The 20413-nt window shown below is 41.7% G+C and overlaps 1 protein-coding gene across 2 annotated transcripts; it reads right to left on the bottom strand.

Moving 5' to 3' along the window:
• Window positions 1–3172: 3172 nt before the first annotated feature.
• On the bottom strand, window positions 3173–11425 carry DDX20 (DEAD-box helicase 20). 2 transcript variants are annotated; one of them, XM_083617404.1, is made up of 11 exons: window positions 11162–11425; window positions 9502–9596; window positions 8832–9000; window positions 8485–8599; window positions 8243–8385; window positions 7565–7703; window positions 7070–7128; window positions 6709–6791; window positions 5721–5826; window positions 5532–5633; window positions 3173–4431 (listed from the first exon to the last, which is right to left on the bottom strand). In XM_083617404.1, the coding sequence occupies exons 1-11, from the start codon at window positions 11349–11351 to the stop codon at window positions 3335–3337; spliced, it is 2298 nt and encodes a 765-aa protein (XP_083473530.1). In that variant the 5' UTR covers window positions 11352–11425; the 3' UTR covers window positions 3173–3334. The 2 variants fall into 2 exon arrangements, with proteins under 2 accessions (XP_083473530.1, XP_083473529.1); XM_083617403.1 differs by having other exon boundaries at window positions 6709–6787; window positions 7066–7128; window positions 11162–11378.
• Between the last annotated feature and the right edge of the window lie 8988 nt (window positions 11426–20413).

Here is a 20413-nt window from a genome sequence, read left to right as displayed (position 1 = left end):
CCCAGGCTACAGCAAGGGTGGGGAACATTTTTAGTCCAGTCCAGACTGTTATCTACCCCCAACCCTTTGTGGGCAGAGCCAAGCACCTGTCAATCAGAATACCACAAGGGCATCAGCTGACCTCTTCTGCAGGCAGGTTCCTCATAAACCCTTTAAAGGCATTAGTTTGTACAGTTCTTTGAATAAGGCTTTGCAAGTTTTTCGCCGAGCCAGGTTTTACCTGTTACACATCTGGCATCTTATGACATCAGGTATAGGGCATGTGGGCATGACTTGGCCTAATTAGACCCATCGGCCAGAGGTGCCCCACTCTTGGGCTGGAGTTCTTCATTCATATATGCTATAAAATATAGTAAAATGTGTTGCTAGTTGTGTGGAAACCTTCAGACTGCAAAGTTATCCAAAAACTACTCCGAAGTTTTTCCTGTGCAACACCCAACCATGGATTTGGGGATCAGTGCAAGCCTGTAGGCAGGAACTGTGCTGTTTTCTTAATCTTTATACAACACCTAGAAAACTTTTAACTATAGGCTTTTAACCTAGGCTGTTTAAAAATATGTAATTCTCCCCTATATTTCATAGGCTGCAATTAAAGTACCTGTCATGTGCTACAAACATTATAGTTTACAACTAAATATAAAATGCATCTTCAAAACTGTCACAGACCTGAAAGCTGAAAACAACTATTGAAAGCTATTTGACTCCATTACAATATACTGAAGTACACCTGGCTCTGACTCATTTAATATTCTCACAACTCAAAAAATCCCACGTGGAATACAAGGAACAAGAAGCAAAGTATCAAAAAACTTACAGAAGTTTGAACCATTAATAACTGATCAGCAAAGAACATAAATTTAAGTAACAAGAGGAAAACCTGAATGGAGGCTATGACCCAATTGTGATACTTTTAAGAAGTAGAAGAGGTCCAGTATAGACACAGCTGAAAAGTGGATAATCCCAGTATTGCTGCTGAATGAATGAAGAGAGTCAACAGCTTCCAAGGAATTTTCATAATTCAGCAACAGCATTAGTATAGCATTCCTTCTGCATGTTGTAAGTCATATATTCCACTAGGTGGCACCTATTTTTCTGTTTCCATTGTGAAACGCAGATCTGGTAGGATGAAAAGCATGCTTTTATATTAAAAACTACAGTTGTTGTGTGTCAAAATGCTACTTCAACAGTTAAGTATCTCAGCACCTCCGTTAAAGGTCTTAGGTAATGCCTTGCTGGAACAGAAAAAGGATACTAGTATAGTATTTGATCCCAACAGCAACCACCTGTTTGTGGAAGCTTGTGGAAGCTCACAAATAGGATACACAGATGAGTGTCTTTCACTGTGCAACCCAAGTACAAGCATTCCCAACCTTTATGCGTACAAGGAACTCTTTTTACTGTCAACATCTTTTCAAGAATGCCACATGTTAATTGTAATTTTAGGCTCTGTTATTTGGGGGGAGGAATGACAAAAAATTATTATGAACTTAATGTGGTAAAAAAAAACTGCAGGGTGTGAACATTATCAACCTGTGCAGGAACTGAATTAACAAGACAGAGGGGTATGTCTCCCTGTACACCATTACTCATGCATTTACCCTGTCAGTCTCCCATCACATCATGGTTTTGCATAGGATATAGAGCAGCTGAAACAAAGCAGGGCAATTAGCTGCAGTTAATATGCAATTTCATTTCTAATTAAAGTTTTCCCTTATGCATGGCAGGCCTGATATTGGTATCCCCTGGAGTACCATCCAATTATGATAGTTTTTTATATTATTATATATGTTAAAAATCCTATCACATCGCTGAACCAATCTAGCTCAAAAAGTGTTATTTATACAGTTTTAATTAAGATTTATTTAAATCAGCAACATGTGTTAATTGAGATATGCTTTTTTATTTATGCCACTTCTAAACAGAAGGAAGCACTACAGCTGTAGTACACTAGGAGTCTTGTCGTTTGAAATGATAATTGATTAAAAGGAAGTAGGGAATTGCCAATTAGAAAGAGGTAGTAGCTTACTCAAGGTGGATAAGCCTTTTCTGGAAATTCCCCAGCTTTTCTGGAAATGACCAAGTTGGTCACGCCTTTTTCATAATGTTATTGATCATGGTATCACAACTTGCCTCCTACCCCACAAACTTTGGGCCAATCATTCTCTGTTAGCCTAAGTTACTTCATTTCTGTGAGGACCTTCAAGACAAATGAAATAAAGACATTTTGCTGTCCTTAAAAAAGGAAAAGCCAAGATTTCAAGTACGTACTTGTTATAGATATGCTGAACTGTACATATACAGAATGCAAACAGAACAATCTTTGGGGCCTTCACAGTAGTCGCACCCGCCCTGTGGAACGTCCTCCCATCAGATGTCAAGGAAATAAACAACTGACTTTTAGAAGACATCTGTAGGCAGCCCTGTATTATTTATAACGTCTGATGTTTTAGCATGTTCTGATATATGCTGTGAGCCACCCAGAGTGGCTGGGGAAACCCAGGAAGATGGGTGGGGTATTATTATTATTAATAATAATAATAATAATACAATAAAGAAGGCTCTAAGAATGAACTTCATCAAGAATAGAAATCATACCTGAGATTTTTTTTAAAATAAGTATTTTCTTAAAGGGATTGCTTTCTAAAGTTTCTTTCTGACCCATTTCTCAAACAATAGTTTAAAGTTCTCACCAAGCTTAAGGGAAACTGTACGGTCTAAACAGAATCTCTTGAGATCTTTAAGCATTTTACCCTCTCCATCCTATGAATGAGAAGTTATTTGCCCCTGTTACCCACAAAGGCCTTCAGAGTAGAAAGATGGGGAATCCAGAGAAAGAAACTAGCATTCTGGACAATTAGGCTCCATTTTACCTCTCAAAGAATGAGTGCTATTTGCTGGATGGGAATACAGGCATTTTAAGATAGATTAGTCCCACAACTCAACTGAGATTACAGAGAAATAAGAAGAAGCGGCCATATATTTTGGTACATCTGACACCCAGAAATGAGCATGTTAACCTCTGTACAAATTAAAATGCTCACCATACATGAGGGAAAAAAGTAAAGGCAGTAATCTTTTCCAAGTTCATAACCCAAAATAAATGAGAACAGTAATCTACAACAGATTTCTCATGCATCTTATGCCAAGAGTAAATCAGTATCAACAGAAAACACTATTTTCATACTATTTATTAGCAATACTATTGCAGCATTTCACCTTCTGGAAAGTATACAAAACAGTATATACATGGAATAAAGAAAATATGTGAGTGTAAACAGAAACAGAAAGGTGATTTAAGATTCCACTAGTAGGTTTTGGGTGGCAGGAATTCCCATTATCTGTTACCACGCAACAACTCTTCAAAATAGATTGCATTGGCATGATAAGCAGTTAGTAAGTTTGATGGTCGCTGATACATTTGGTAGTATGAGCGAGAAGCTTCTGCATAATGGTCCCGCCAAGCCCGGTAATATGCTCGCCAGTATTCCTCATAACTCCGATCTTCACACTCAGGGAAAGGAGTAGGTTTGACTTCAGATACACTTTTTAAATTCTTGCTCTTGGAAGGCTTGGTGGTACAACGGAAGCGGCTTTGACTGCTCTGTTTTACATTCTGTTCCTTTATCTTCTGGAGCTGAGGACTCGTTTGGAACTGTGGTGGTTCAGGGACACCAGTGAACTGCGAAACACATTTCTGATCTGATGTCAGCGCACCATTGTCTCTTTGTTGTGTATCTGAAGATGCTTTACTATATGACTGGTCCTCCCAGCTAGAGGTGGATGACCCAGAACTGTAAGAGCTACTATCGCTATCAGAGTCTCCTGTCAATACATGAGCTTTTGCAGCATGTAAGCTGCATTCTGTTTCAGTATAAATTCTATTAGTATCACTTTCTGGGTGTTGATGCTGCTCTCCTGGGCCTGTATAGCTTCTTACTATTTCCACTTCTCTCTCTGAGCCTTCTTTAATGAAGTATTCATAATCCTCAATGAACTCCGCCATGCTCCATGTGCTGGTGGACTGCTGGTCTTTAAATGATGATAAGCAAGGGATCTTGGGAAGCATGCTTTTTAATGTTTCCCTGTCCATCTCCTCGTTATGCTTTCCAGAAGTCTGAAGACAAGGCTCTATTTGGCGCTTCTGCTGAGTGATACTATGGGAAGACTGTTGCTTCCTGGTTATTTTTGGTTTTGTATCCTCCATTCTTGTTTTAAGTAATTGCTTCTGTTTGAGGGCTTGTTTTGGCTTGGCTGCAACAGAATTTTCACAAACAACAGGAGCACTGGTGCTTACTGTTGTGTGCTGCATGGTCGCCTCCGGTCTCTTAGCTGGCAACAGAGATGCATGCAGTGAAGCATTGGGATATGGGACAGCAGTGACTTCGACATCCCAGCCTTCAAACTGTTCCATGAGCCCAGGAGGTATAGGTTCTTCACAAGAGAAAAATGTTATTAGTCAAGAGCAACATACAGTATCTCTTTTCAAAGAAATTCTCCTAATCACAAATATATCTAAGTGACACCATCATAAAACATGTTTTGAATGCAAGCATTTGATTAAAAGTGTGTGCCAGGTGTTTTTACTAGACAGTTTGTAGTTTAAAAATAAAAGAAAGATCAATACCTACAAAAGTATTGCTATAAGCCAAAAGATGTTACATAATGCCGTAAAATAGTCAGAGCTAAAGAATAATGATCCCATAAGCCAATGACTGGGTAAGTCCATCTAAAACAGTCAAATTTCTTCTTTTGACGGCTTCCAAAAGCTAAGGTTTCACAACCTCTCTTGCTGAACTGCTCTGCCAGAAAGGAACATCTTCCTAAATCTATGTTCATCTTGTTTGGAAATATTGTTTCCTGTCCTCTTTAGGACTTCTCAGTTTTTATACTGTTGAAGGTCACAAGGTTGTCATACTAAGCAGCTCCCTTATTTGACCAAATGCATTATTTATTTAGTGTCTTAATTACTGGGCTATTAATTATATTGTCAATGAATCTAGCTTTACTGGATAGCTCAGGTGGTAAAGCACAAGACTCTTAACCTCAGGATCATGGGTTTGAGCTCCATGTTGGGCAAAAAGATGACCCTTGTGGTCCCTTTCAACTCTACAATTCCATGATTCTGTGACTTTAAATGATTTAACAATTCATTATTTCCACTCAGGAAACAATTAACTAAATATTTAAGATTCAGAATGTGCCTATGGTACAAACCTATACATAGTATAAAAAGAAACCCCACTTAATTTAATGGGACTTACTCCCAGGTAAGCAAGTACAAGACTGCAGCTTAACCACCTGCATCAACTCTGAAACATTTACTATAGCACCATTCAGAAGGACAGGGACAGAGAACTTGTGGCTCACCCACTGTTGTTCAACTTCCACCAGCCCCAGCAAGCAGTCAACGACCAGGTGTGATGGGAACTGTACTTCTGGAGGGCCACAGTTTTCCTGCCCCCACCCTCCCCGCATAAAGACATGCTCAAATTAATGCACCATGGTCCTACACACACCAGAAACACTTGTACCTGGTAAAGGAAGCAACCGAAGGTTACATTTCTGTGCAATTTTCATCATCATGTTTTCTTCTTCCCCACGGCAGCAATATGTCACTGCAAGCCCTAAAGTTCCTGTGACAAAGCAGAGAGATAAATCAGTTGGAAAGAGTTGTAGATCCAGCACCTGCCACTGCATAGCAAACTCAAAGCAGTATTTACCAAAGCGCCCAGCTCTGCCAATCCGATGCATGTATGTTTCCCAATCCAAAGGCACATCCAAGTTGATGACTAGATTCACCTTCTCAGCATCAATTCCACGGGAAGTCTGAGAGGAAGGATGGGTGAAGTTAAAGGTGGTAGTAAGGAGGAAACAAGCCAAACACAACATTTATACTTCTTCAGTTGTTCCATGGTAACATGAATAAAATACCGCAGCCTCCCAATCAATTTACACACATTAAGACACAAAACAAGCCATTTGCTCTAGTTCTGAAGGACTACATTTATTTATTTATTTATTTATTTATTTATTTATTTATACCCCGCCCATCTAGCTGGACTTCCCCAGCCACTCTGGGCAGCTTCTAACAAAATATTAAAATACAGTAACCCATCAAACATTAAAAGCTTCCCTAAACAGGGCTGCCTTCAGTTATCTTCTAAATGCTGCTGGGTGTGTTGCTCAAAAACAATTGCTTCAGCATAGTTTCATTACAGTAAGTGGGCACAATCCACAGAAGATCAGGAGCGTTCAAGGCTCCCTAGGATGCATTAATATAATTTTGCAATTTAAACCATTCTAATTTCAAAGCCATCTAAATGACACTTCTCTGGGTCTTCCTCAATGAGACTACTCTGAAAATACTATGCTTTCATTTTTGCTCACAACTGTCTATACAAACCTTAATAGAAATATGCTGGAAGTAGACTAAACTTTGGAAAGACAAGAGCATGGGGAAAATATCTTCATCAAATAGTGGTTAGTATTTTCTTCTTCTCAAGATTGATTTACAACATATTTTAGTGCAAAGAATGTACGGTTTCAAATACTATTGCATTTGTATGTACTAGCACATTTCCCAGAGACATGAGCGCACTAGCTTGGTTGGAGTTTCTACTTCCTTAAAGTCAGATCTATATGAAGTACATCTATAAACCTTTACACTTTTTAAAAATTCGACATCAGGGTGGAGTGGGGGAACCTCACCAAATCAGTTGAAATCAAGACTCTGCAATGAAACTGCTTGAGTTTGGCCATAGCATCAAGTCGTTGGTTCTGATTCATACTGCCTAGAGAAAGACGAACAAATGGAGAAATGAAGACCAGACAACAAAAGTACTAGCAGAATCATTAGGGTAGTGTCTCCTCCACAGACACTTTTCTCTAATCTATTGTACATACATAGTAATTCCTACCAAGCTCAAATGGGCCTTACTCCTAAATTAATATTTATACAATTGCAACTTAAAATAACATACTTACTTACACATGTGCATGAAAACAACAAATTCCACATACAACATTGCTGAAATTAATATAAGAAAAAATTATCAATAGGCAAACTTGCCTGAAATGCACTCAGCAGGAAAACCTTTGGAAGTCAGTAAATCTGCTAGGTGTTGAGCTCTGAAACAGTGAAAAAGAAAATACAGTAAATGTATTTATAGCATAACACTTCATGACTGTCCCACTCGCCAGCTCCTCAAAACTGTTCCTGGCATAGTAAGATGCAAGCACAATTGATTTAATCTGGAATCATTTCCCCTTGATTACTTCATCCGCTGTATGTATGATGAACTCTTAGTCTTTAAGTCATAAAAATATGGTGTGTGTTTTAAAGGCATGAGATTTTTAGAAATAAATCCTACTGTTTTAATTCAATTCAATACTGCATGACACACTAAACAATAGATGACCAATCTTACAGCCCTAGAAACTCACTAGCTTTACCAACTTTAATGTGCATTGGCTTTCACTTACAGAAACAGGAGCATTGCTATAAAACCCCAAATAATTCATTGTTATTTTAGCTAATCTAGATTTTTTAAAAAACATAAAATACCGGCTATGTAGATTCGAGAAGACCAGGGCCTGGTTGAAAGGAATCTTGCTGAACAGCTCCTGTAAATGTTCAGCCTTCTCCTCAAAAGTCTTATGAGGTAACGGGTGAGAATTCACAACTTTGAAGTACTGCTTCAACCCTAACCAAAACAGGATGGGCTTATATATCATTTGTACAAACAAAAACTCCTTTAAGGAAAGGATACAAATGTAACAATAATAAATGGTTGTCCCAATAATTCTGGTTAAGTTGTTATATAGAGCAGTGTTTCCCAACCTTGGGCATCCAGCTGTTTTTGAACTACAATTCCCATCATCCCTGACCACTGGTCTTGCTAGCTAGGGATGATGGGAGTTGTAGTCCAAAAACAGCTGGAGGCCCAAGGTTGGGAAACACTGATATAGAGGATTAACATGGCAGACAATAAATTCAAACCACATATTTATCAAGGTGACAAAGTCTATAACTGGGGTGGTGATTGCATGGCCTTCCAGAAACTGTTGGACTCTCAACTTCCATCAGCCCCAGACAGCATGGCCAATCATCAAGGATGATGGGAATTAAAGGCCAGCAACAACTGGAAGGTCATAGGTTCCCCACTACTACTTTAGAATCAAGCATACAACTCTAAGATATTTGGAGGGTTGTGCAGAAATGCAAAGAGCACATCATACATACCAATGAGACTTGGGTCCGTGGGATTCAATCTCACAAAGGTGGGATCTCTCATGTACCTAGTCAAAGAATTAGCCAAGGATTCAGGATAGGTGGCCGACACAGCCAACATTTGCTTATTGGCTGGTAGAGAAGAATAAATCCAACTAAAGAGAGGGGGGGAGCACCATTTAGAACAAACACTTCAAACTAAATATGTTTCAGAAACAAAAAGATTATAATGATTACTGGTAGGCTACTCTTACTTGACTTGATCCTGGAAACTACCTTCTTCCAGAAGCTTATCTGCCTCATCAAGAATGAAGAGACGAATGCTGGCTGTATTCAGATAGTTCAGTTCTATGAGTTGCTTTATGCGCCCTGCCAACAAAAAAAATTGCATTAGGATCTTAAGCATACAACACATCTAACTGAAATAAATATACTTTTGCAAAAGAATAGTAAACATAGCACCTTGCTAAATATGACTGATTAACTCTCTATGTGCAGTTTTCAAATTCTGCTCTGTGAATATGTTTGCACAGACAACATCCACTAGTTTTTGTAGCACAATACAAGATTTGATAAACACATATCATTTTATTTGTCTCACCAGGAGAGCCAACTGCTATGTGACACTTTTTCAGCCTCATTTTATCTTGGTTTAAAGGGGTTCCTCCAATGAAGACATGACATTCCAAGCCTTCCATCTTGATCCCAATAGTTGTAATAACTGCATGAATCTGAACAGCAATCTCTCTGGTAGGAGCCAAGATCAAAATCTGAAAAAAGGTCAAGCTGTGAATAGACTAGAAGAACAAACAAAAAATGAATACATCATATTTCCTAGATTATTAACCCCTCTGCTCCCGTAACAGCTGAGGGACCAATAAGTGACACTTCTTTGATGGCATTTTTAGTCAGCTAGAAGCCAGATATCCCCTCAATAAGTGCCAATCACACTTACAAAGCATCCTTAAATATCAGCATAAATCCATATGTAACAGTTATAATAAACTGAGCTTTTGTGTGCATGCACACGAAAGCTCATACCAATAACAAACTTAGTTGGTCTCTAAGGTGCTAGTGGAAGGAATGTTTTTATTTTGTTTCGACTACTGCAGACCAACACGGCTACCTACCTTTATCTAGTTATAATAAAGCTTACCTATGAGGGAGCTAGAATGAAACTCTCACTGAATAGCACTGCCCTTGTAAATAATCTTGTTATTGATTACTGATATCACTTCTCTCAAAACTTTACACAAAACTATAATGCTCACCTGCGTAACCAGGCTTTCCAAAATAAGGGAATCAAGTGCAATAGTAGAGAAGACACAGGTTTTACCAGTGCCAGATTTTGCTTGTACAATGAGATCTGAAAAGTAAACAAATAGAAAAATGTCAAGAAGCAGCCAAAAGATCACCACCAAAAATCCAGGACAAATGACAAGTAAATTAGGCCAGTCATGTCATCAGCAACCAATTCACTTTCAATGGAACACCGCTCCAAAGCTAAAACCATCCAACGGTCATCCATCTAACAGCGAATAAATATTTACAGTACACCAATCACATTAAAATATATTAAAACAGAGATTAGATGTTTCATCAGTATTATTAGCTTCATCTTGCAACTTTGTGTCTTCCAAGTGACATCTAAACAAACAAACACATAACACAAAGCTCCTATGCTGGTACAAGCACAAATGGGGACCAGGAGTGGGTCTTCTTGCAGTAGCAATTTTCTTGAAGGCAACTTGCCCTTCACTTCTGATCTTTCTCTACAATATGCAGGTGGAAGTAAAATGCTAGGTGTTTGCTTGATTTCTCATCTCACCGCATACCAGGACATGTACAGAGTATACACCACTTCAATCAATAATAAGATTCTCAAAACATCAATTTTAATCCAAAAGTCCTGCACAGACCCAACTTAAATGTTTTATTGTCTGTTTTTCATAGACCATCTCCCTCCATGCCCTCTCACCATACGCCTTTAAAAAAAAATCCACAAAGACAGAAGAAGGCAATGGTTGCATCCGTGGCACATGCCACTTTAGTTTGGCCTGCAACCTACAGCCCAGTTTTGCATATTAGCCACTTAGCTAAGGAGCCTACTGCAATATGCAAAAGGCTCATTGCCTCAGAAAGGCCTCCTTAAACACGCAAGCACAAAGCTCTGGAATAACCCTCTGAAAGGTAAAATGCCTGCTACAGTGGTACCTTGGTTCTCAAACGCCTTGGTACTCAAACAACTTGGAACACAAACACTGCAAACCCAGAAGTGTGAGAACTTTTTTTGGAAGCCGAACATGCTCCGTTTTGAGTGTTGCGCTTCCAATTTGAGTGCCACAGTTCCATTTTGAGTGTTACGCTGAGGTCTGCCTGTTTTTGCTATTTATTTTGTGTTTTGTGGCTCTCTTTTTTGTTTTTTTGACTGTGTGGAACCCAGTTCAGCTACTGACTGACTGATTGATTGTGTGACTGAGGTACATTGTTTATTGCTTATAGGGGTTGTTTTTAAAAGCCTGGAACGGATGAATCCATTCTGCATGACTTTCTATGGGAAAGCGAGCCTTGGAACAGACTACGGAACGGATCAAGTTTGAGGACCAAGGTACCACTGTACCTTCTACAGCCCACATTGCTCCACTGCCTCAGCAGCATTTTTCTTCCCAACGCAAGTTCTTGGCCTGACTTCTGACACACTCCTATCCTTTGGCACAAAGACTCTACACCCAGGGCCGGCCCAAGACATTTTTGCACCCGAAGCCAAAACCCCAATGGCAGTCCATTCCCTGCCAGGGAAGGAGTGGAGATCTACACAAGGAACAAGGGCGAGGAGAGAGAAAGATCCATATCGGGATCTGCTGACCCTGGGGATCCTGCCGCAGAAGGCGACGGCCTCACCTGCCCTCCCAATCCCTCATCCCGCCTCACCTAGGCCGCAGCGCCCCAGCGGGATGGCTTTGAGCTGCACTGGGGAAGGCCTCAGGAACCCGGCAGCTTTCAGCCCCTCCAGGACCGGGGCCGACAGCAGCAGCGACCCGAAGTCTTCGGGCCCTTCGTGCAGAAGCACGTCCCGGGTACGGAGCCAGCTCTCAGCAGCAGCCAGCTCGGGAGCCGCCATCTTGGAAAAAAGAGCGGGAACCCTGGGAAAGCGTCGGAAGAAACGAGGGGCGACGAGACCTTGCGGATGTGACGACAGAGGTGCGCGCGCCGAGCACACACACAAAAAAAGATACGGCGCGGTGGGCGGGGGGGCGGGGAGAGAATCGCTTCAGAGAAGTGCCTGAGAGAGGAAGCGGATTGCGGGGGGGGGGGGGCGGGGGAGATAATTGGCTGGCTGAAAGAGGACCGAACCATTGAGACAGGGGTGGGGGTGGAGTGAGCGTAGGTCCTTTAGGCTGCGGGCGGAACCAAGCAGCCATTCTTTGTGGGGGGGGGGGCTGCACCTAAGCGGTAGAAATAAAGGGCTTATCTAAGGCAGCGTCAAGACTCAAGATGGGTGGAAAGGAGGAGGAGGCGGCGATCGCGGGCTACTTCCATCTATATACTGCCTGAAGCTCGTGTTTTCATGGCAGAAGCCCCCGTTGCTGCCTCCGTTTCACTTCCTTTTCAGGCTTCTTTCCAGTGTGTCTTTTTCTCGATTGGAAGCACCTGCGGGCAGAGACCTGCTCTCTTTCTTTCTTAAGCACCTTCTACCTGAATGGGATCTAGATATTATTATTATTTTTATTTTCTGAATTTTTTGTAAGCTGAATTGGAATTTGATAATAAAGAGCGGGATCAGTGTGTTAATAAAACGAACATTTGGCCCTCGATTAATAACAATCATAAATAAAATGCAGTGATATATATATATCAGCTAGAGGCTTCTACATTTTAAGCACACATAGTTTGGGAATGCTGGGTAGAAGATCCATTAAGAAGTTGGGAATTACTTCTGTGTAAAGATGAATCGGATTGGGTACCGATCCTAAAATTACTTGGGAGTAAAACCTACAAGCAAATGGGACTCATGTGTAAAGTTGTATACGATATGATTAACTTTTGCAAGGAGTCATATACATGGTGATGATTGATCACCATTTGCTAGTAGTCAATAAGGCTCAACAGACCTCTTTGTTGACAAAATCCACGTCATAATTTTGTTTGTTCAATAACAATTGCACATGCTGTTTCTTACCAGAAGAGGGTGCACCCTGCTCAGAAACGCGTCTTTTCTAAAGCTGTGCACAACGAAACTTCCCGTTCTGTATCAGTTTATGAGCAAAGAAACTGCATTCTTACTTCAAAAATCATAGAAGACTTCTCATCATGGGTGCAGGCCTGGACCAAGCAGGGGAGAGAGAGCTGGCATGTGTCCCAAGCAGCAGGTTGGACAGTGGGGCAGCAAAATTATCAGCTTGTCGTGCCCACTCCTGTGTGTGCACAGACTCTCAACTTTGCCAGGTGGGGTGCGGCAAAAGTTTGCAAGGATGAACGTGGGGCAGACTTCCAAGTCTCCCATAACCCTCCTTTTAGGCTCCACAATCAGGGCTTGAAAGGGGTGGGTGTGAGGAGTCTTGGAAAACCTACCCTGAGCTGATCTCTGTGTTGAAAGGGATTGGTGCTGAGCAGGCTTTTTGAGCCTCCCCACTTTGAAGCTCTACAGTGGTACCTCGGGTTACAGACGCTTCAGGTTACAGACTCCGCTAACCCAGAAATAGAGCTTCAGGTTAAAAACTTTGCTTCAGGATGAGAACAGAAATCTGGCTCTGGCGGTGCGGCAGCAGCAGGAGGCCCCATTAGCTAAAGTGGTGCTTCAGGTTAAGAACAGTTTCAGGTTATGTACAGACCTCCCGAACGAATTAAGTACTTAACCCGAGGTACCACTGTACAGGATTTCAAAGCCTCCCCACTCCTTGAAAAGCCTTCTTGGTATGAAGCCAAACTATAGTTAATTTCAACAACAACAAAAAGATTGATGATCCTGAATTGTCAAACCATAGTTTTAAGTTAGGCTGCAATCCTATACCCACATACGTAGGAGCACGTCCCATTAGCTTTAATTAGACTTACTTTTGTGTGCACGTTATAGGATGGTGCAGTTGGTCTTTTAAACGAACTCTAGTTGTGTCACACGATGGTATGTACTGCGTAGTTTGCCCCTTGTATATGGAGGTGGTTGTTAGCAGTGGACACTTCTTCCATATTTTATTTCTTTTTCGCATTCCTTTTGATTTGGATATATTTATACAAGTGAAATTGACATAGCATAGACTGTATGCCTTGGGCAACCATGTCATGAACAGGGAAGAGAAAGGGTTCTTTTTGTAAGGTATACCTTTTTAAAACTTATTTAAAATTACAATTTAACTTACAATTTTGTTGTGCACATTGAATATGGATGTACAGTAGATTAAAAAAACAATTTTGCTTGGTTTTTTTAATTAATATGTGCAACCTGTTTTTCCAGAGAGTGAAACACAAGTGCACTCCTAGGAAAAATCTATATAGCCTCCTTTCCCCATAAACTATCCAATCTTGTTAACAGAAAAGTTTGAAACAGCTGTTTTGGGGTTTGTGCAGTTTCTTTCTCCTGTTTCACTTAATGTAATGAGCAGCCGCTCTGTGATGTCAGCTCATATTTAAAGTTATGGGTGAGCTGAGAAGTGAAGAAAGAAAATTTTTGTCAGGCACAATTCTTGTCTCCCTATATCTTTTGTTGGTGGTGGTCCTGGTATTGGCTGTGGAGGAAAAAACGTAACAGACCTAAGTTCTTAACAATGCAATCCATACCTGTCTGTTCAGTAGTAAGTCCCATTCAGTACAGCACGGCTTAATCCCAGGTAAGTGTGCATATGCCTTCATGTTATCACCTCCATGGATGGAGCTGCACAGCCCATGTCATAATGGCTATGTGCGAACTCTAGGATCAAAGGCCACATACCTCTGAAATAATACCAGTTTTTAGGGATCAACAGCAGAAGAGGGCTGTTCCGGTCATGTCCTGCTTGTGTGCTTCCCATAAGAATTTAACTTGTTGCTGCAGAAAGCAGGACTCTAGACTGGGCAGTCCTTTGGCCTGAGCTACCAGATCCTGAAGCTGAGGCTCCAATACTTTGGCCACCTCATGAGAAGAGAAGACTCCCTGGAAAAGACCCTGATGTTGGGAAAGATGGAGGGCACAAGGAGAAGGGGACGACAGAGGACGAGATGGTTGGACAGTGTTCTCGAAGCTACCAACATGAGTTTGACCAAACTGCGGGAGGCAGTGGAAGACAGGAGTGCCTGGCGTGCTCTGCTCCATGGGGTCACGAAGAGTCGTACAACAACTAACTAACAAACGACTAAACAACAACAACAACCAGGACTTCTCTTACATTCTTATGTTAGTCCGTGCTGCTTGCAGAATTGCCTTCGTATGTGGCGTGCATGAACTACAAATCTCTTGGGCTCTGGTCTAGCTTAGCGTCACAAGTCTGTCAAAGTGCTTTTGAAATTAATAGTTGGTTTCATTTCCAGGAATAACCAACCAACAAACAAAAAACATTTGCTGCTACCAGAACATCCGTTGTTCATTCATTCATTCATTCCTGTCAAGTTCTCAGTTTGGCATAAGATCCGTTTTTTATGTGGAACATGAGGTGAAAGTGTTCAGAAAACATACCCTTATATTCTGCTGCATCTGCCAAAAAAGGGCGAACACATATATCCCTTCAGTAAACTACAAGGAACATTTGATTTGCAAATTTTCCTGGTCAGGAGTAACTGCAGTCATGTATGACTGGGACATAAAAGCACTCCCCTGTAATTGAAATTCCACAAATGGAGCGGGGAGGGAGAAACCCTCTCTGAGCAGCTGAAATGATTAGTTATACCTTTTAGCAAAAGGGCGTGATCCCTCAGGGTAGCAGACCCGATTTATAGTGTTCTTTATGAAAACAACCTCTGTTCATTCTGCTCCAAGGCAATGCGATAAATAACCTTGCCTATTTGGCATACAGTGTTACATACAGCCCGATACGTAATTTAACACTGATGCAAACAGTGTGATCTGTTAGCTAGGGAAATTGTGCTATGGCTTCAAAAGCAAGGAGGTGGGTTTTAAGTGATTCTGAAATGCAGCTGCCATTCATATCAGTGATTGCAGGGAGGGGGGAACCCTTTGCTCTTGGTTAGCAGACAAGAGAAACCTGCAATAAAACGCTGCAGCGTGGAATGCACCTGTTCAGGGTGCCAGCCAGCTGTGCCCATTTCCAGGGCACTCCGCTGCATTTCTCCTCCCGCTTTCTTGCTCCACAATAGGCACTCAGCATTGTGTGACCACAAGAGTATATTCTGTATTCATTAGGCTGTTTTGGGGTCCCTCATAGGGGTTATCCTCCCTGATTTGTTGAGTACCTACAAATCTTGGAGTTCATCCAAGCTTGCTAATACCTTCATCTTGCGCATGAGTGGTGCCATTTTGGCTATATATGGAGTTTTATTCTGAACAGACCCACTGAAATGAATGAACATGACAATTTCAGTAGGTCTACTCTGAGTAAAACTTAGTAAAAGGTAAAGGGACCCCTGACCATTAGGTCCAGTCGTGGCCGACTCTGGGGTTGCGGCGCTCATCTCGCTTTATTGGCTGAGGGAGCCGGCGTACAGCTTCCGAGTCATGTGGCCAGCATGACTAAGCTGCTGCTGGCGAACCAGAGCAGTGCACGGAAATGCTGTTTACCTTCCCGCCAGAGCGGTACCTATTTATCTACTTGGCACTTTGACGTGCTTTCGAACTGCTAGGTTGGCAGGAGCAGGGACAGAGCAACGGGAGCTCACCCCATGCGGGAATTCGAACTGCCGACCTTCTGATCAGCAAGTCCTAGACTCTGTGGTTTAACCCACAGTGCCACCCGCGTCCCTAGTAAAACTTAGTCAGATACCATTCAGGGAGTTATATGAGGCCAAATGTATACCAGTTATACTGTTTGTGTTTTTAAAATAATTTGATTAGAAATTTGGTAGATTTTGGCTGCTATGCAGTATATACTTACTTAGAAGTAATCAATGCACGCAAGAAGTCCTATTTTCTGTCCCTGGCTTCTCCAGTTGGATTGGAGGCAACCTAAGCCATCTTTACCCATTAGACTGTTGAAAGTAACTGTTTGTATCTTCAGGCCATTCTTTCATTTCATTGTGGCATTTTATAGAATTAGCCATTCAGGGTTGCTAACTGCAAAATTAAGTATGGATTACATTAGCTTGGGATATATATATATATTGTGTGTTCTGTTAAGCAGCAATAAAGATAATTGGTTCCACTTTTGCAAGTTGTCATAATAATCTGGCACTTCAAAACCGCATAAAAAGCAAATTTGGCTTTGACTTTTGGGCGAGACTTGTTTGAGGAAATAGTTTAAAAAATCAAACCAAGATATTTCTGCCTATGGATTTGTGTCTGCAGTGGAAATAGTGACACACCAATAGAAAAGTGACAGCCAGAGCAAGCATTGGGAAAGATAATCATTCCTCTCACAGACATGTGATATTACAGCTAATTTAGTAACTGATATTCTGTTGGAGGTGTCACGGATGTCAACTTGGCAACCCTGCAAGCTTCGTAGAGGGGGTTGTTCAAGTAATTGCTTCCTCCTTAAATAGGGTTTGCCAAACCCTAACCCCTCAAACGCAGTTGACACCATTTGCATAATATGCACTCCAAGTGCCCTAATCATGCATTATGTACAAAATTAATCTGTCTGATTTGCATAACTTATTCGGACTGATTCGTTCCACTTCCATAAAATACTACAAGCTGTGAGAAAAGCAGAAGTGAAATATGCTTTAACCTGTTTTGTTGTTTAATGCCTGTTTATGCTCACAGTTGGCCTGTCAGAAATAAAACAGGGTATATTCAGCTAGGGCACATATGCATATTTCTGACCTCATAAACTGCTCCAGCAACACCAGAAGCAGTCTTTCCAGATGCTACCTCTTGTCTACCTGGCGTTACTAACATCACACGTGAACTGAGAGGTGTAACACAGTATCCTCTGTTACCTACTCAGGTGAACTGCTTCTCTTGGCAGTTACAACAAAAGGGAAGCAAGACAATCAGATTCAGGCTTGATGCTATTGTACAATGACTGGCAGGCTAGCCTGGGATCCAGGAGATCCTGGGCCAACTCAGCCCTGCACCTGCGCTTGCAGTTTCCCATTTTTGCTGTTTTCACTGTTCCCACTGGCAGAGGATGCCGTGAATGGATTCTTGCCCACTCACACATTTGGCAGCTGGCAAGAGGCCAGCTGATTTGGGATTGCTGGGTGGAGGGTCACCTCTGCCTAATGCAACCTTCAGATCCAGTCTGGGAGGGTAGCTCTGTCCCTGTTTTATTGTTTACTGATGGACAACTGTATGGTTTTATTGTGTTTTATTTGTATTGTATTGGCATTGTCCCCCACTTTAGGATTATTTTATAATGGATAGCGGGTAACAATTTTCTATATATATATATATATATGCCTTCAGCACCAACAATTCCAAGACATTCCCGAAGCGTAGCATGCATCCATGATTTAATAGGAGGATGAATATGCTCCATTAGATTTTGCCTCCATTGCTAGTATCCATGTAGCACTCATACAGGTTGATATTTGCACACCAGCTCTGGGGATTTAAAAGCACAGGTCCCTCAACTTATGCATTCAAATCCTCTAGTAGATGGCTTTGAAATCCTTAGCCACGGTGTTTCATGTTTGAGGACTCACCAGTCTAGTTTCATAACTGTCATTTAAATCAAGACTAATTGCGTGAGGCTGTGTATCTTTAAATCCTCTTTAAGGTTTTTTGTTATTATTTTTAAAAACCACGAGGTTGAAGTGTCTTTAAAATTCTGTTAATGTAGAACAGGTGTGGGAACTTTAGGTCTACTGGATGTTGCTGAACTACAACTCCTGTCTTGCCTGGCCATGAGTCATGCTTGCTGGGTCCAATGGGAGTTGTAGTTCAGCAACATTTGAGGAGACAAAGGTTCCCCACATCCGATGTAGAACAAATCCCTAGTCTACCAGGCACACAGTATTGTGGCCAAGCCTTCATGTGGCAGTCTGGAAGTGCTGTTGGCCTCTTCGAAACCAAGCAGAGCATCCCAGTGGAACTATAGTCACATGTTTACAGGACCTCCTGACAAGTCACCTATGATATGCTGGAGCCTTTAACAACTGTGTAGCAGGCAGAAATTCTACAGTTTATGACTGGAAATGCAATTATGGGGAAAGTTCTAGCTTTTCACATTTTTTTCTGTCAGATATTTTATTATGTGTGCGGACGCTTATTTGTTTTTGAACCCTCCACTCCATCTGCAAAAGAAGATACAAATTGCATATGATACAAAGCCTATGCAAATCTTGTGTCCTCATTTGTGAGTGGTTGAAGGACCCAATCCACATATAGTAGGCCTAGAAAATTCTGTTGGCACCCCAGAACAGAAGTAGTGATACAGATTCCACTGAACAGGAGGAGGCCTGTATAGTAACACAACTGTTTTATTAAATTAACACTAAATAAGGGTGTCAAAGGGACGCGGGTGGCGCTGTGGGTAAAACCTCAGTGCCTAGGACTTGCTGATCGTAAGGGTGGCGGTTCGAATCCCCATGGCGGGGTGAGCTCCTGTCGTTCGGTCCCAGCTCCTGCCCACCTAGCAGTTCAAAAGCACCCCTAAGTGCAAGTAGATAAATAGGTACCGCTTTATAGCGGGAAGGTAAACGGCGTTTCTGTGTGCTGCGCTGGTGCTGGCTCGCCAGAGCAGCTTCGTCACGCTGGCCACGTGACCCGGAAGTGTCTTCGGACGGCGCCGGCTCCCGGCCTCTTGAGTGAGATGAGCGCACAACCCTAGAGTCGGTCACGACTGGCCCGTGTGGGCAGGGGTACCTTTACCTTTACCTTTTAAGGGTGTCAAGATGGCATCCTTAATGGCCACAATGACAGATGCCTTTGTAACACCCCATTTGGATTCCTGTAATGAGCTCAACGTGGGGCTGCCTTTGAAAAATGCTCAGAAACTTCAACAGGCTCAACGTTCTCCAGCCAGATTGTTAACCAGGGCTGGTTATAAGGAGTAGATGACTCTTGCTACAACTGCTCCACCGACTACCATGCACAATTCAAATGCGGGTTATGACCTATAAAGCCCTACATGTCTTACATCCAAGCTACCCAAAAGACTGTCTTTCCTCATACAAACCTGTCCATGTTTTGAAATATTCAGGGGATTCTCTTCTCTCGCTCCCACCACCTTCACAGGCACGCTTGGTAGAGATGCAAGAGAGGGGCTTCTTGGTGGTGGCTTCTCCCAGTCAACTTTGGAACTCCCTCCCTAGAGAGGCTAAACTGCCTCCCTCCTTACTGTCCTTTCGCTGGCAAGCGAAGACATTCTTGTTCCAACTCTAGCATTTGATGAAAGGGCTGGTACCGTGCTGTGTTTGTTGTGATTGTATGTTTTAAATATTAGATGAAAGATAGATAGATATAGATAGATGATGGATAGTTTTAATGCTATCAGTGTTTTGTCCCCCCCAACAATTGTTCTTTCTATGTTTTTAGTGGTTCTTGTTCTTCTCTGTAAGCACCCTAGAGTTCCTGTCAGGCAAAAAGGCGGAATAGAAATAGTCTCATATTTGTTGCTTCAAAAGATTGAAAAATATACTCCTAGTTTTGTAGACCCTGCCAGTCATAATTATGCCATTTACGATTTGGGTACTCTTGAGAGATTTCATTCTTTCGTACAGAATAAAACATCTCAAGCCAATCAAGCCAACTAAGATCAATCTTTTAGATTGCATGAAATCCAGGACTGTAGGGCTCTCGTGTCCAAACAGACCATTTGCAGTGGAGAAGAAATTCATAAGTGCATAGCCATCATGCCAGACCATTATTCTCTCTCCTCGCTACCTCCCTATGGCTCTTTTTATTGCTGATTTCTTTTATTCTGCGTAACCTAAGTATCAATCCTGAGGGTTGATGAGCCTGTTTTTGTATCTGCTTTAGAGTCTTCACCTTTTGAAAATGTTACCCTGAGACATTTTAGCCTTTAGTAGCAATTTATAATGCAATTAAATTTCTGCTCCCATTTTTTGACTATGTGCCTTTTCTTGTATGCTGCATCTCGTATTATCCCAATTATATTTCTGTTCACAAAACATTGCATATTCTGTCTCATC

The sequence above is a fragment of the Podarcis filfolensis genome (genome assembly GCF_964270895.1).
Source record: "Podarcis filfolensis genome assembly, chromosome: 6".
In the NCBI taxonomy this organism is placed as follows: domain Eukaryota; kingdom Metazoa; phylum Chordata; class Lepidosauria; order Squamata; family Lacertidae; genus Podarcis; species Podarcis filfolensis.
Note: the sequence above shows the minus strand (reverse complement) of the source record. Positions and strands in the feature narration are given on the sequence as shown.

What these genes read in the sequence shown, in the direction of transcription:
- DDX20 (XM_083617404.1), bottom strand. Translation starts at nt 11,351, where the DNA reads ATGGCGGCTCCCGAGCTGGCTGCTGCTGAGAGCTGGCTCCGTACCCGG. An exon ending in TTCTCGAATCTACATAGCCG is followed by an intron (nt 7,129 to 7,564) that starts GTATTTTATGTT and finishes TCACTGTTTCAG; the next exon opens with AGCTCAACACCTAGCAGATT. An exon ending in TCTTGATTTCAACTGATTTG is followed by an intron (nt 5,827 to 6,708) that starts GTGAGGTTCCCC and finishes CCTTCCTCTCAG; the next exon opens with ACTTCCCGTGGAATTGATGC.